General features: G+C 46.8%; 1 protein-coding gene across 2 annotated transcripts in view; it reads left to right on the top strand.

Annotated features, from left to right (window-relative positions):
* The window catches only part of polr3e (polymerase (RNA) III (DNA directed) polypeptide E), a 53273-nt gene that overhangs the window by 23844 nt on the left and 15236 nt on the right, over positions 1 to 14193 (top strand). Inside the window, exons 11-12 of one of the 2 annotated variants that reach the window (XM_086001079.1) lie at positions 26 to 90; positions 2368 to 2873. In XM_086001079.1, coding sequence (XP_085857205.1) covers positions 26 to 90; positions 2368 to 2873 — 571 coding nt within the window. The remainder of the gene's footprint in view (positions 1 to 25; positions 91 to 2367; positions 2874 to 14193) is intronic. The other variant, XM_086001080.1, reaches the window with a different exon arrangement.

The raw sequence follows: 14193 nt of genomic DNA, 5'->3' as shown, positions 1-14193 counted from the left end.
TATGCGGGGCTTTCTCTATCCACAGGTTGGAAAAAGTGTACAATCTCTCCAAGGAAGACATGATGCCAAAGAAACCTGACTCTCGAGCAGGTAAAAGCGTCAAGAAATTATCCAGCTTTTAATCACCGGGCGGTTTTAATTGACAGCAAATGCAAAAAGGACGAGGCTTTCCTTTTTAACTGAAAATAGCAAGTGCTTGCTGTAATTGTGATCAGCAACACTGGTCAACAGTGACCGAAAAAATCGAATGCCATTTTTATTACAGGACCTTTACTTAAAATTTTTGGGATTGCACTTTGCAATTCTGCCCATTTTTCCATAAATGGCGTTGGCCATGATTACTGCACGTTCCATCAATAAAATTTGTTCAGGCCTTTTAGCAGTGGCATGTGATTTGAAATATTGCACCCAACCAAAAAGCAATTTATCTCCAATTTATCCCCAGATTTTTTAACAAGCTTTTGTTTTCTGAATGGAAGAACATTCGGGTTTTCTGATTGGTTCATGCTGCAGTCACGTGCTTAGCAGTGTCCAATTGCGGAACCAAAGGCATTTCTCTCACAGACTGAGTGAAGGTAACATCATTTAAAGACATCTCTGTGAAAACACCTTGCCCGTTAATCCCCCACGCAGCCAGTGCCATCGGGAGGATGCCCAAGTGAATGGTCGGGCACCCTGGGTAAGGGGCGACGTCTACGGCACAGCCTCCAGCCGCTCTTTCCCCGAGTGCCGTCTCGTGCACCGCTGTGACGGAAGCCCGAGAGCAGCTCGCTTCCTGCTTTTGCTCTCCTTTGGGAGAGTGGTGTGCGGCAGTAGGAAGGGGGACAGTCGCCTCAAAAATGTCAAAACTGAGATGAGGAGAAACTACTTCACTCAGAGGCTAGTGAATCTATGGAATTTGCTACCTCAGAGCTGTGGAAGCTGCAACATTAAATAGATTTAAAACGGAGATAGGCAGTTTCCTAGCTGATAAGGGAATTAGGGGTTACGGGGAGCGGGCAGGGAAGTGGACGTGAGTCTAGGTTCGGATCAGCCATGATCCTATTGAATGGCGGAGCAGGCCCGAGGGGCCGTATGGCCTACTCCTGCTCCTACTTCTTATGTTCTTATGTAAATGAGGCACAAAATAAGCCCTAAAGAGCTGGTGTATGTATTGGGCACATGCATCGTGTACAGTATCGTATTTTAGTGTGAACAATTCACTGTTTCTGAATTTACACTGTTAATTGTGAGAATTAAATGTGTGAAAATTAAAATTTTGCTCCACTTTTTAATTACTAATTGAAATTGGTAGCTGGGCTATTCAGGAAAGCCCCATATTCGGTGCCCAGTCCGTGGAGAGTTAGCGGATATCGGCCAGCGAACTCTGCGATTGTGTCACTGGGCTGGGCGGGGAGAATCACTCGCCCCAGATCACACTCCGCTGACTCTGGCTGGGAAATGCACGGCTGTCTATGGGTGATGAAAAGTTTGGCTCGGCTGTGATTCCCCCTACGGCCAACGTCATTAATGGAAAAATGAGCAGAATTGCAAAGTGCGATCCCAAAAATGTTAAGTATAAGCCCTGTAACTCCCTGTAATAAAAATGGAATTTAGATTTTTCAAGGTTCAGGCCCACGTGTGAATAATGGGCACTTGGGCAAAGGGACAGCACCAGTGGAACTCTATCCCAACAAGGGCTTGGCACCTTATGAGGAGGAACTATGAAACAAAGTGATGTTAAAGTGAGATCTATGTCATTTTAATCAATGCGCGAGCATCAAGAGTACTGTGCACAGTTCCGGTCTCTATGTTACAAAATGGATATAGAGGCACTGGAGAGCGTGCAAAAAGATTTATGAGGATGATACCAGAACTGAGAGGTTATAACAATCATCGGGAAAGGATAAACCGGCTGGGGCTCTCTTCTCTAGGAAATAGAAGGCTTATAGAAGTCTTTACGATTATGAAAGGGTTTGATAGGATAGACGTAGAGAAGATGTTTCCACTTGTGGGGGAGACCAGAACTAGGGGCCATCAATATAAAATAGTCACTAATAAATCCAATAGGGAATTCAGGAAAAACTTACCCAGAGAGTGGCGAGAATGTGGAACTCGCTACCACAGGGAGTGGTTGAGGTGAATAGCATAGCTGCATTTAAGGGGAAGCTCGATAAACACATGAGGGAGAAAGGAATAGAAGGATATGTTGCTGGGGTGAGAAGAGGGATGGGCAGAGGCTTGTGTGGAGCATAAACACCGGCACGGACCTATTGGGCCGAATGGCCTGTTTCTGTGCTGTACATTCTATGTAAGGGGAATAAAAAGATAAGTGGCTTTCCAAAGCTTGTAATGTTTTTGTACAAATTGCCTTTGCTTCATTTCAAGCAGCTTCGCCTGCGGTGGTGTGCGGGGAACGGAGGGTGGCCGCTGCCAAAGAGAGAGTGCGGGATAATCACGCTGCCCTAGAGAACGACTACCGGCAGCGCAAGTCACCGCACGGAGCAGGTGCACGGGCTCCTGGGGACGCTCTGCTCGCCGTCAGGATCAAGGAGGAGCCGCTGAGCGAGGAGGAGCCCATGGACACAGCCACGCGGCTGGGGAGCGAGACGGTCAACGGGGTCCACTTGGACGAGAGCTCCCGCGACTCGGCAGACGGGCCCTCGCCTGCTCGCTGCCAGGGGGTGCGGGGCGGGGCCGTGGCGGCGGAGCTGAAAGAATTTGTGCGGGGAACGCTCAGGAAACACTATGTGCTCAGTTTAAGTGAGCTGAAGCGACTGTTTAACCTGCACTTGGCCAGTCTGCCCCCCGGGCACATCTTATTCAGCGGCATTTCAGACCGGATGTTACAGGCGATGGTTTTGGACTGTGGATGCAAACAGATCTTGGTGCCTGTAAGTATCTATACATTACACTATAAATATAATACACTGCTGACAGGTGGATTTGTGGTAAGAGACATTGGGAACATAGGAACAGGCAGAGAAGGCCAAGAGGAGATTTGATCGAGGTGTTTAATATGAAGGGCTTAGACAGAGTAAATAAAGAGAAACTGTTTCCAATGGCTGAAGGGTCGGTAACCAGAGGGCACAGATTTAAGGTGATTGGCAAAAGAACCAGAGGCGACATGAGGGGAAAAAAAATTACGCAATGAGTGGATAGGATTTGGAATGTGCTGCCTGATAGGTGGATACAGATTCAATAGTAGATTTCAAAAGGGAGCTGGATAAATACTTGAAGGAGAAAAAATGACAGGGACATGGGGAAAGAGCAGAGGGAGTGGGACTAACTGGATTGCTCTTCGAAAGAGCCAGCACAGACCTGATGGGCCGAATGGCTTCCTGTGCTGTGCTATTCTGATTCTAAGCCATTCAGCCCCTCAAGCCTGTTCCACCATTCAATTAGATCATGGCTGATCTATACTTCAACTCCATCTGCCTGCCTTGGTTCTGTAACCCTTCATACCCTCGCCTAACAAAAACCTATCAATCTCAGTTTTGACATTTTCAATTGGCCCCCAGCATCAACAGCTTTTGGGGGTGGGGAGAGTTCCACATTTCCACTACCTGTAAAGGTATTTTTATGAGACGCGTCGATAAGAAAGTTGGATAGTAAAAAAAGATCTTGCATTTATATAGCGCCTTGGACGTCCCATGGCACTTTGCAGCCAATTAATTATTGAAGTGTAGTCACTGTTGTAATGCAGGAAACGTGGCAGCCCATTGGAGCACAGCAAGATCCCACAAACAGCAGTGTGATAAATGACCAGGTGACCTGTTTCCGGTGGTGATTTAGGGATAAATATTTGGTAGGATGACAGGGAGAACGCCACTGCTCTTCTTCGAATAGTGCCGTGGGATCTTTCATGTCCATCCAAGAGGGCAGGCAGAGCCTGTTTAGATGGCTGTAAAGCTGGAGACTGGATCGAGCTGGGCTGTGATGCCCTCCAGTGTCGAATAGCCTGCAGAAGTTTTTTTTCTGACCTTACGCTGGATGAGGTACCAGGGGACTTCTGGCCGTCATTGAGCTGACCTAGCGCGCGGGGGTCCAGTGAGGGTGGGATGAAGTATGACTGGTCAGGTAAAGGCTTCAGGGACGTGGAATCATTTTAAACGGGAACTTTGCACGTTATTGTGGCTTAGCAGAGGAAACAAAAGTGAATGAGAATGTGAAGTCATGGCATTGTACAGCACAAATTTACCAATGCTGCCATTCAACTGAAATGGAAAGAGTAGATTGGAACGTGCACGCCCAGAGTCTGCACGAGTGGCAGATGACGGGTGTTAATCTCGCTGTGCTGTCACACATTCTCTTCCTCTTCACACGAGAGTCTGTCGGTGCAGGGCTGTGTTTCCCCTTCCCTCCTCCACCAGGCACTTGCATTAAAAGCAATAATGGGCCTAGCGATCGGTGCTGTCACAGGAGCTGCTTTTTAGGGTGTCCCATGTCAAAATGCCGGCTCCTTTCTGTCTTGTGTTTCCTGGAATTTGGCTCCCCGAGTCAGTGTGATTTCGGTAAAGTGTGTCCTCCCTGCACCTCCCGCGAGTCTCTCCAGAAATGGAAGTGTTTAAATTTACGCTCCCTTTACCCGTATTGATGTGCGATATCCCTTGAGCAGCAACAGGTCCTGTATCCAGTCCTAATATAGAAAGCAAGAACTTCCATTTCTATAGCACCTTTCACGACCCCAGGACATCCCAAAGCACTTTACAGCCAATGAAATACTTTTGGAGTGTGGTCACTGTTATAATGTAGGAAACGCGGCCGCCAATTTGGGCACAGCAAGCTCCCACAAACAGCAATGTGAAAATGACCAAATAATCTGTTTTAGTGATGTTGGTTGAGGGATAAACATTGTCCAGGACACCGGGGAGAACGCACCTGCTCTTCTTTGAAATAGTGCCATGGGATCTTTTACATCCACCTGAGAGCGCAGACAGGGCCTTGGTTTAACGTCTCATCCGAAAGACAGCACCTCCGACGGTGCAGCACTCCCTCAGCACCACAACTGGGAGTGTCAGCCTAGATTACGTGGTTCAAATATAGATAATACACTTCAAATGTCTTGTGACAGCAGGTTCTGTAGCAAGTGCTGCAGTGAGTGAGCCTTGCAGTCTGTGGGGCCTCCCGTGTATAATATCGAGCCGAATGGGTTTTAAACCTATTGATAATACAATACGACTCCGTCAAGGTTCGCCTGCATTCCTTTGTCTTCAACATGGAGGCTTTCCATTCAAGTGCCTCGGGCTCCTCCTCGACCACCCTTGGCTCAGTCTCCTGCCCCCCTCCAACCTCGCAACCTTCTGTAACTCCTCCGCCCCTGCTCTCACCAGACCCGTCTCCTCCATGCCCCCCCACCCCCGAACTAAATTCCTGACCACTCCATACTCTTCCTCCAATCCGATCAGGTAACATACGTCCCTCTAACACTTTGGGAATTGAGGTCAATTCAGTGGAATGTACTTCAGGGAATGATAATATAAATGGTCCCTCGTTATCAATGTAAAGATAAGTTAAATCTGTAGAATAACAGGAAATAGTTTGTGTCGGAACTGAACTGTGACTAGGAGATTACAAGATAGGAGATGACAGTAAGTTTAGTATTTCAGCTATTCAGGTTAGATTTTGTGTGTGATCTGAGCCCAGCATTGGTGAATCTTGGTTGTTGTTACAGGTCTGCACAGACCCTGTTAAATTATTCATGCTAATGGATGTCTCTTGTGCTAGCGATCCAGTAACCCAAAGATTCTTAGCGAATAAATGCCTGCTGCATTAGAATTGATGTGTTGATTTTTTTAATTGGATTAAAATTTCAGTTAATCCTTTTTTTAATTAAAAAGTTCCTACCTCTTAAAGTGATACCGCACCTTATCGCCTCTCAGAAATGTCCCGAAGCACTTTTCAAACCTAGCAGCCATTTTGCACACAGCAAGATCCCGCATGCCTTAAAGAGATGAATGGCCAGTTAATGTGTGTATTTTGGTGCTGTTGGTTGAGGGGAGCATGTCGGTTTGGATGTCGGGACAACTCCCCGCTCTTCATACTGTGCCATGGGAACTTTAACATCCATTTGATCCGCGGGAAAAGGCAGGCTGGGCCTTGGGTTAATGTCCTATCCAGAGGACGGCCCCTCCTGCTCCCCTTCAGTACCCTGCTGGAGAATCTGCCCTGATTGTGTGTTAGAGTGGGGCTCAAACCCACACCTTTCCAACTTGAGAGGAACAGGATGGCAGATGAAAAAGAAGTGGGGGTGAAAAATGTTATTATAGATATATTTCAGCGCAACCTGAAATATAGTTCTACCAAAGAGCCGGCACAGGCACAATGGGCCGAATGGCCTCCTTCTGTGCTGCTATACCAAAGAAAGATCAAAAGGCAGAAAAATTAAAGTTTAAAATTAAACAGAAGAGGAAATAGGACAGGTTTAGGGATGCTGAGGTGAGTGCAGGTAAAATATTGGTGTGAGGTATGTTTGTGATAGATATTTATGGTCAGTGTGTGATATTCCTGATGTTTATTCCCGATATATATTTATGGTCAGTGTGTGATATTCCCGATGTTTTAGAGCTTACCTGAATTTGCCAGCAGTTTCAGGGTTAACCATGCCCCTGGTGATTATTTCAGTTCAAATGCAGCTTTAAGTCAGCCTAAACTCTCACGTCAGGACTGCTTACAGATGATTCAGCCTTGGGCAAGTGACTAACGTCTTGTGACTGCGTGCCATTTGGTAATGATGGGTTGACACGCAGATAGTTGGGAGGCCATTATCTCCTTGGCTTCCAGGCGTAAAGCCAGCTTTGCAGCATCACCAATATTTCAGCAAAAGATGAGTTCGAGTCTTGACTGCAGGAGTGCAGCTTGTGATTCAAGGCAATTACCGAGCTTGTTATAAAATTATTTGCACCCAATACCCATGGAATCATAGAAATTTACAGCACAGAAGGAGGTCATTCGGCCCATCGTGTCTGTGCCGGCCGAAAAAGAGCGATCCAGCCTAATCCCACTTTCCAGCTCTTGGTTCGTAGCCCTGTAGGTTACGGCACTTCAAGTGCATATCCAAGTACAGGAAACTTTCGTTTAACCAGAGGTTAAATGTCCGGAAAACTCTATCTACCGGCAAAATTCAGGAGCCGTTTCCTATAAGTTTTTTTACTTCTCGTTGCTTTTTTATTCCAGTCAGGCTCTGCAAGGTCTAGCTGAAGCTGTTGCTTAGCTACAGAGACGCTTTTAAGCTGCGGCCGACTGTTTTGAAGCTGTTGCAACAGGGTTTGTTGATTCACATGGAGCTCAAAAGCTCCGTATGTTTTAACATTAGCGCTGGTTTCTACGGCAGTTTTGATGGTACGGCACCAGCTCGGTCCTGTCAGTGCCGGATACCAGAAAGTTTCCTGTACTTTTTAAATGTGATGAGGGTTTCTGCCTCTACCACCCTTTCAGGCAGTGAGTTCCAGACCCCCACCACCCTCTGGGTGAAAACATTTCTCCTCAACTCCCTTCAAATGCTTCTACCAATTACTTTATATCTATGCCCCCTGGTTATTGACCTCTCTGCTAAGTGCTGTTACAGTGGAGGTGGGCAGGATTTAATTGGGATAAGTGGTTGTTTTCCAGCACATGTCCCAGGGTCTGCTCTATGATTCCAAATAATTTCCACGCATTGGGAGAAGCTGCAGATATTAAAAAGAAAGCACCAGTTGTAACCTCCTTGTGTGTGTTATACAGAATCCAGTGCTTTGTGTTTGGAATTCTAATGGCCAAATTGATTCCAGGGACTGAGCAAATTCATGCTGACGGTAATCTGACTGAGTGGATTCCCAGGCATGGCAGCAATTTCAGCAGGGCATTCAGCCTGTGCTCTCAGGCCCCTGTGGTTACCTGCTCTGGCATAAAGGTCCAGCTACGTTTTCTGCTGCCGCCGAAGTGTGTTCGATGTGGCAGTTCTTCATTCACAGGAAAGCAGCTGTCACTTAGTTTTTGCAATTAGATGCAGTGGCTGGGGCTGAGACCAGTGGTCACACCTGCCCAGGCAGTGCATGATGCCAGCCTCCACTGGCAGCTCCTGCCTCCTGCAGAATCACTGCCGAGTCCGCCCCGTGCTCCGAGCCAAGGCAGTGGGGAATTGTTCATTTTGACAGCTGAAACCTCTTGAGATCTGGTTGTCTGGCTGAAACGACACAACTTGCCCAATGGCCAAGCTTGCCATCCTCTACATTTCCTTTGAAGAAGCTGTTGTATGTTTCAGTGTAGCCTCAGCAGTAACTGGTTCAAACTCTCGCACACATTCACACAAACCCACTTATACTCACGCACTGTCACGCACACGCATGCTCACGCACACACACCCACCCCCCGAGACCTGGCTCACATACTCGCGCCTGAGACCCGGTTCAAACAAGTCTCGGCTAACGCACCTTGACCATGAAATTGGGGCAGAAAATCGGTTAAGGTGTGCGAAATAACTGGTTCTGCTCCTGCACAGTACATCTGTCCGACCCCGCACTAGCCGTCCACCGCACTCATCTGAAAGACGGCTCCTCCAGCAGTGCTGCACTCCCTCAGTACTGCACCGGAGTGTCACCCTGGGTTTGGGCTGCCTTGCCATATCCCAGGAATTTATTTTTTTTAATTGTCTGCTGTGTTTGCCAATGTGATGACCGCCCTTCAAAAGTAATTAATTGGCTGTGAAGTGCTTTGAGACATCCTGAGAATGTGAAATGCTGTGTAACTGCAAGTCCTTTTGTCAGGCGAGGGATTGGGGGCACACTTGAATTTTACCCTTAATCGGTTTTGCGTACATGGTTGGGTGCGTTCCCAGTCTTTGCAGGGCCGTTCATTCACGCACTGATATTGGCATCACTGAGTGCGGGAGGGATTGTACTTTGAGGGAATCGGAACAAAATGTTTGCGCACTGTGATATGTTTGCATTGTGAATGCTTTTGTCTCGTTGAAAACTCTTAAAACCCAACGGAGCGTTAAATTTGTCTGTGCTGATTTCAAATAAGCAGCGAAATAGCAGAGCTCCCCAGTTATTTCCCTGGGTGAAGACTAAAGCAGGAGCGCATTTAGAGAAGCTGGCCGCCTCCTGTAATTTCATTAGTTCAGTACGAGCTCCGCGGCCCAGTAATCCTCATTAGCTGCTACTGCCGTCAGCTGCAATGTGAAGCCCCCTGGTGTATTCTGAAAATGTAACGATTCAGACTGGTAGCTCGAGCCAATTATGCAGGGCTCCAACTAACAGTGTCGATAAGCACATGAGGGAGAAAGGAATAGAAGGATACGCTGATGGGGTGAGATGAAGAGAATTAGGAGGAGGCTCGTGTGGAGCATAAACACCGGCACGGACCAGTTGGGCCGAATGGCTTGTGCTGTAAATTCTATGTAAGTATTGCAGTTTGCTTGCACAGGATGGGCATATTCGTGACTTAACATGACAGTTTATTGATGTGATGGGGCGTGTATGGGGTGACTGACAGGCAAACGTTGCCCAGAATGATCAGAAAGGTGACCAGATTTGACGGGAGTGATTTTTTTTCAGCTTTTAAAGTGATTTTTTTCCCCCCACTACTTGGTATCGTCGCTGCTGCTATCAGTGCTGAGCCCTGACAGTAGAATCGCTTTGCAGCTCGACCATGCTGGAAATTTGGGCGGGGGGGGTGGGGTTCAACGAGGGATTTCATGTCTGTCCCTTTGTTGCGAAGATTAAACCGTCAATACATGCTTCACTTGGCAATGGTCACGATCAGACACAGTCCCCACCACTTAAAACGACCATGTATAAAACAGGCAGTCTCTTATATCGGCTAAAAGGCAATAACTGATATCCATTTGCGTCAGCTTCCGTATCAAAGTTGCAGGTTATAGGGTCTGAAGAGCTCTGTATATTTCGGGCAGAAACAGCGGTTTCCGGAATCACCCCCATGATATTGTACAAGTGACGTGCTCAAGAAAAACTGATGCATGTTTCTTAAAATATATTTATATTTAACAAAAATACCAGTTCATGCACAATAATCCCCGCAGTTGAAATGTAGTGGCCTAATGAGGTGTTTGGGTTGTTTAAATGATTGCCCAGCTCCCTCAGTCTCCTGATTACTGCGGTCAGGGTAATGTTGGTGCTGCGGAGCTCGGGGTCGAGGGCAATATTTCACCTAATGTGCGTGGCCGCGTGGTAATCTCAAAGGTCCCACGCAGGCCGCTCCCCGGCGTTAACATTGTAAATACTGCGCTTGCACAGAACAAAGCGCAGCTTCCAGGTCTGGCAGTAAGAAGGTTTGGTCAGCTAGCGGTAGTTGTCATATAACGCTGCCACGGCGTATAGCGGGCAACTCGTGATTGCGCAGTTGCGCGCGCTGTGAGCAGTGGGGACTGTCCAGGCACAGGGAAAGACCATGGGGTCAATCAAACCCCACCCATCCAGACACAGTGCAGTCTTGTACACCTCCTGACTCCGAGGCGAGCGTGCTACCACTGAGCCACAGCTGACACTGTTGGTGCTGAAGTTTAATCTTGCAGCTTGTGCTATCGATGCTATATTGCTGTCGTTGTGCGCAGCCTATCCATTTTGTTAATAACATGGCTGTATCATTACAGGGTGCTTCCAACTGCCCCCTAATAATATAGCTGCAATATACACACATCTCCAGACCTTATCTTTGGTAAGAAAACAACGGGGGGATTTTTTATGGATTCACCCCTCAAGAAATAAATCCGATGGAAATTGGTTTAAAACCGATTTCATAAGTCCCTGTTCCCTCCCTGTTGCCGCACTGTTATAAGTACAGAAGTGAACCGTCGAGTTTTTAATTCGTTTTCATAGCGCACATTAAAAATATCAACGTTGGAGCTTTAATGGAACCAAGTGGCCCAAACCTCATTCAGTGAATGTCAGTCTGGGGATACAGAATGAGAAAGCACTGCGAATGAAATGTCCCTTTCACACAGAATCACAGAAACCCCACAGTGCAGATAGAGGCCATTTCGGCCCATCGAGCCTGCACCGACACATATCCCACCCGATCCCCGTAACCCCTACACCAACACATATCCCACCCTATCCCTGTAACCCCACGTATTTAATCCCCCTAACACTAAGGGTCAATTTATCATAGCCAATCAACCTAACCCGCACATCTTTGGACTGTGGGAGGAAACCGGAGCACCCGGAGAAAACCCACGCAAACACGGGGAGAATGTGCAAACTCCACACAGACAGTCGCCCGAGGCCGGATTCGAACCCAGGTTTCTGGTGCTGTGAGGCAACAGTGCTAACCACTATGCCACCTGAAGTCAACCCACATTTCTCCAGGTTAATATGCAGCGTTTTGTTGATGCTCCCTGAAGGAAGGGATTGCTGGTTTCCCAGTTCGATGTAATGGCCACAAGCGGCCAAAGCAAGTGACTGCACCAAACCTCCGCTCCACCATCCAGGCCGTCATTTGCATAACCGTTCAAGAACCGTGTAGGCTCCAGGCACTCTCGTCGTGGAATCTGCTTATATTAGATACGAGCGGCAGATCTGAAGGACAAATCCAGCTCGAGTCATACCTAAATCTGGTGCATTTCAGGCCGTTGTAGGTTTAGATCCAACAACAACCTGCATTTATATTGCACCTTTAATGTAGCAAAACATCCCAAGGCGCCTCACTAGCATTAACAAACAAAATTTGACACTGAGCCACATAAGGAGATATTGTCACAGGCAGGAAAGGAATGGGTGACCGCCAGGCAGGTAGTGCAGGAGTCCCCTGTGGCCATCCCCCCCCCCCCCCTCAAACAGATATACCGCTTTAGATATTGTTGAGGGGGATGGCTTATCGGGGGAAGGCAGCAGCAACCAACTTCCTGGCACCATGGGTGGTTCTGCTGCACGGGAATTACGGAGACATGGCACCAGGGTAACCAAGGCTGGGAATTCAACATCCAGGGGTATTCAATATTCAGGAAGGACAGGCGGTAAGAAAAAGGCGGTGGGGTAGCATTGCTGGTTAAAGAGGAGATTAACACAATAGTAAGGAAGGATATTAGCTCTGATGATGTGGAATCTGTATGGGTAGAGCTGAGAAATACCATGGGCCAGAAAACGTTAGTGCGAGTTGTATACAGGCCCCCAAACAGTAATGCTGAGGTTGGAGATGGCATTAAACGGGAAATTAGAGATGCATGCAAAAAGGGCACAGCAGTTATCATGGGTGACTTTAATCTACATACAGATTGGTCTAACCAAATTAGTAACAATACTGTGGAAGAGGAATTCCTAGAGTGTATAAGGGATGGTTTCCTGGACCAATATGTCGAGGAACCTACTAGAGATCAGGCCATCTTAGACTGGGTATTATGTAATGAGAAAGGATTAATTAGCAATCTTGTTGTGCGAGGCCCCTTGAGGAGGAGCGATCATAATATGATAGAATTCTTCATTAAGATGGAGAGTGAAGTAGTTGATTCAGAGACTAGGGTCCTGAATTTAAATAAAGGAAACTACGATGGTATGAGGCGCGAGATGGCTAGGATGGATTGGGGAATGTTACTGAAAGGGTTGACGGTGGATAGGCAATGGCAAACATTTAAAGATCGCATGGATGAACGACAGAATTTGTTCATCCCTGTTTGGCATAAAAATAAAACAAAAAAGGTGACTCATCCATGGCTAACAAGGGAAATTAGGGATAGCATAAGATCCAAGGAGAGGACATATAAATTGGCCAGAAAAAGCAGCAAACCTGAGGATTGAGAGCAGTTTAGGATTTAGCAAAGGAGGACAAAGGGATTAATTAAGAGGGGGAAATAGAGTATGAGAGTAAGCTTTCAGGGAACATAAAAACTGACTGTAAAAGCTTCTATAGATATGTGAATAGAAAAAGATTGGTAAAGTCAAGCGTAGGTCCCTTGCAGTCAGAATCAGGGGAATTTATAATGGGGAACAAAGACATGGCAGACCAATTAAATACATACTTTGGTTCTGTTTTCACAAAGGAGGACACAAATAAAGTCCCAGAGATGTCTGAGAGCATAGGGTCTAATCAGAGGGAGAAACTGAATGAAATCAGTATTTGTAGGGAAATGGTGTTGGGGAAATTGACGGGATGAATGCCGATAAATCCCCAGGGCCTGATAATCTACATCCTAGGGTACTTAAGGAAGTGGCCCTAGAAATAGTAGATGCATTGCTGGTCATCTTCCAAAATTCTATAGACTCTGGAACAGTTCCCATGGATTGGAGGGTAGCTAATGTAACCCCACTATTTTAAAAAGGTGGTAGAGAAAAAAATGGGGAATTATAGACCGGCAAGCCTGACATCGGTAGTGGGGAAAATGCTAGAGTCCATTATAAAAGATGTAATAGCAGAGCACTTGGAAAACAGTGACAGGATCGGACAAAGTCAACATGGATTTACAAAAGGTAAATCATGCTTGACTAATCTACTGGAATTTTTTGAGGGTGTAACTGGTAGAATAGATAAGGGAGAACCAGTGGATGTGGTGTATTTGGACTTTCCGAAGGCTTTTGATAAGGTCCCGCATAAGAGACTAGCGTGCAAAGTTAAAGCACATGGGATTGGGGGTAAGTTACTGACTTGGATAGAAAACTGGTTGGCAGACAGGAAGCAAAGAGTTGGAATAAACTGGTCTTTTTCCGAGTGAAAGGCAGTGACTAGTGGGATACTGCAAGGATCGGTGCCAGGACCCGTTATTCACAATATATATTAATGATCTGGACGAGGGAACTAGGTGTAATATCTCTAAGTTTGCAGACGACAGAAAGCTGGGTGGGCGTGTGCTGTGAAGAGGATGCAGAGAAACTCCAGTACGATTTGGACAGATTGGGCAGATGCAGTATAATGTGGATAAATGCGAATTTATCCACTTTGGTGGCAAAAACAGGAAGGCAGATTATTATCTGAACGGCAATAGATTGGGAAAAGGGGAAGTGCAATGAGACCTGGCTGTCCTTGTGCACCAGTCGCTGAAGGTAAGCATGCAGGTGCAGCAGGAAGTTAAGAAGGCAAATGGTATGCTGGCCTTCATAGCGAGAGGATTCGAGTACAGGAGCAAGGATGTCTTGCTGCAGTTGTACAGGGCCTTGATGAGACCACACCTTGAGTATTGTGTGCAGTTTTGGTCGCCTTATCTGAGGAAGGATGTTCTTGCCATGGAGGGAGTGCAGCGAAGATTCACCAGACTGATACCTGGGATGGCAGGAATGACTTATGAAG

This window comes from Somniosus microcephalus, chromosome 11 (assembly GCF_052327205.1).
Source record: "Somniosus microcephalus isolate GS21.2 chromosome 11, FLI_Smic_1.0, whole genome shotgun sequence".
NCBI lineage: Eukaryota > Metazoa > Chordata > Chondrichthyes > Squaliformes > Somniosidae > Somniosus > Somniosus microcephalus.
The sequence above is the reverse complement of the archived record's forward strand: the minus strand, read 5'-3'. Positions and strand labels throughout refer to the sequence as shown.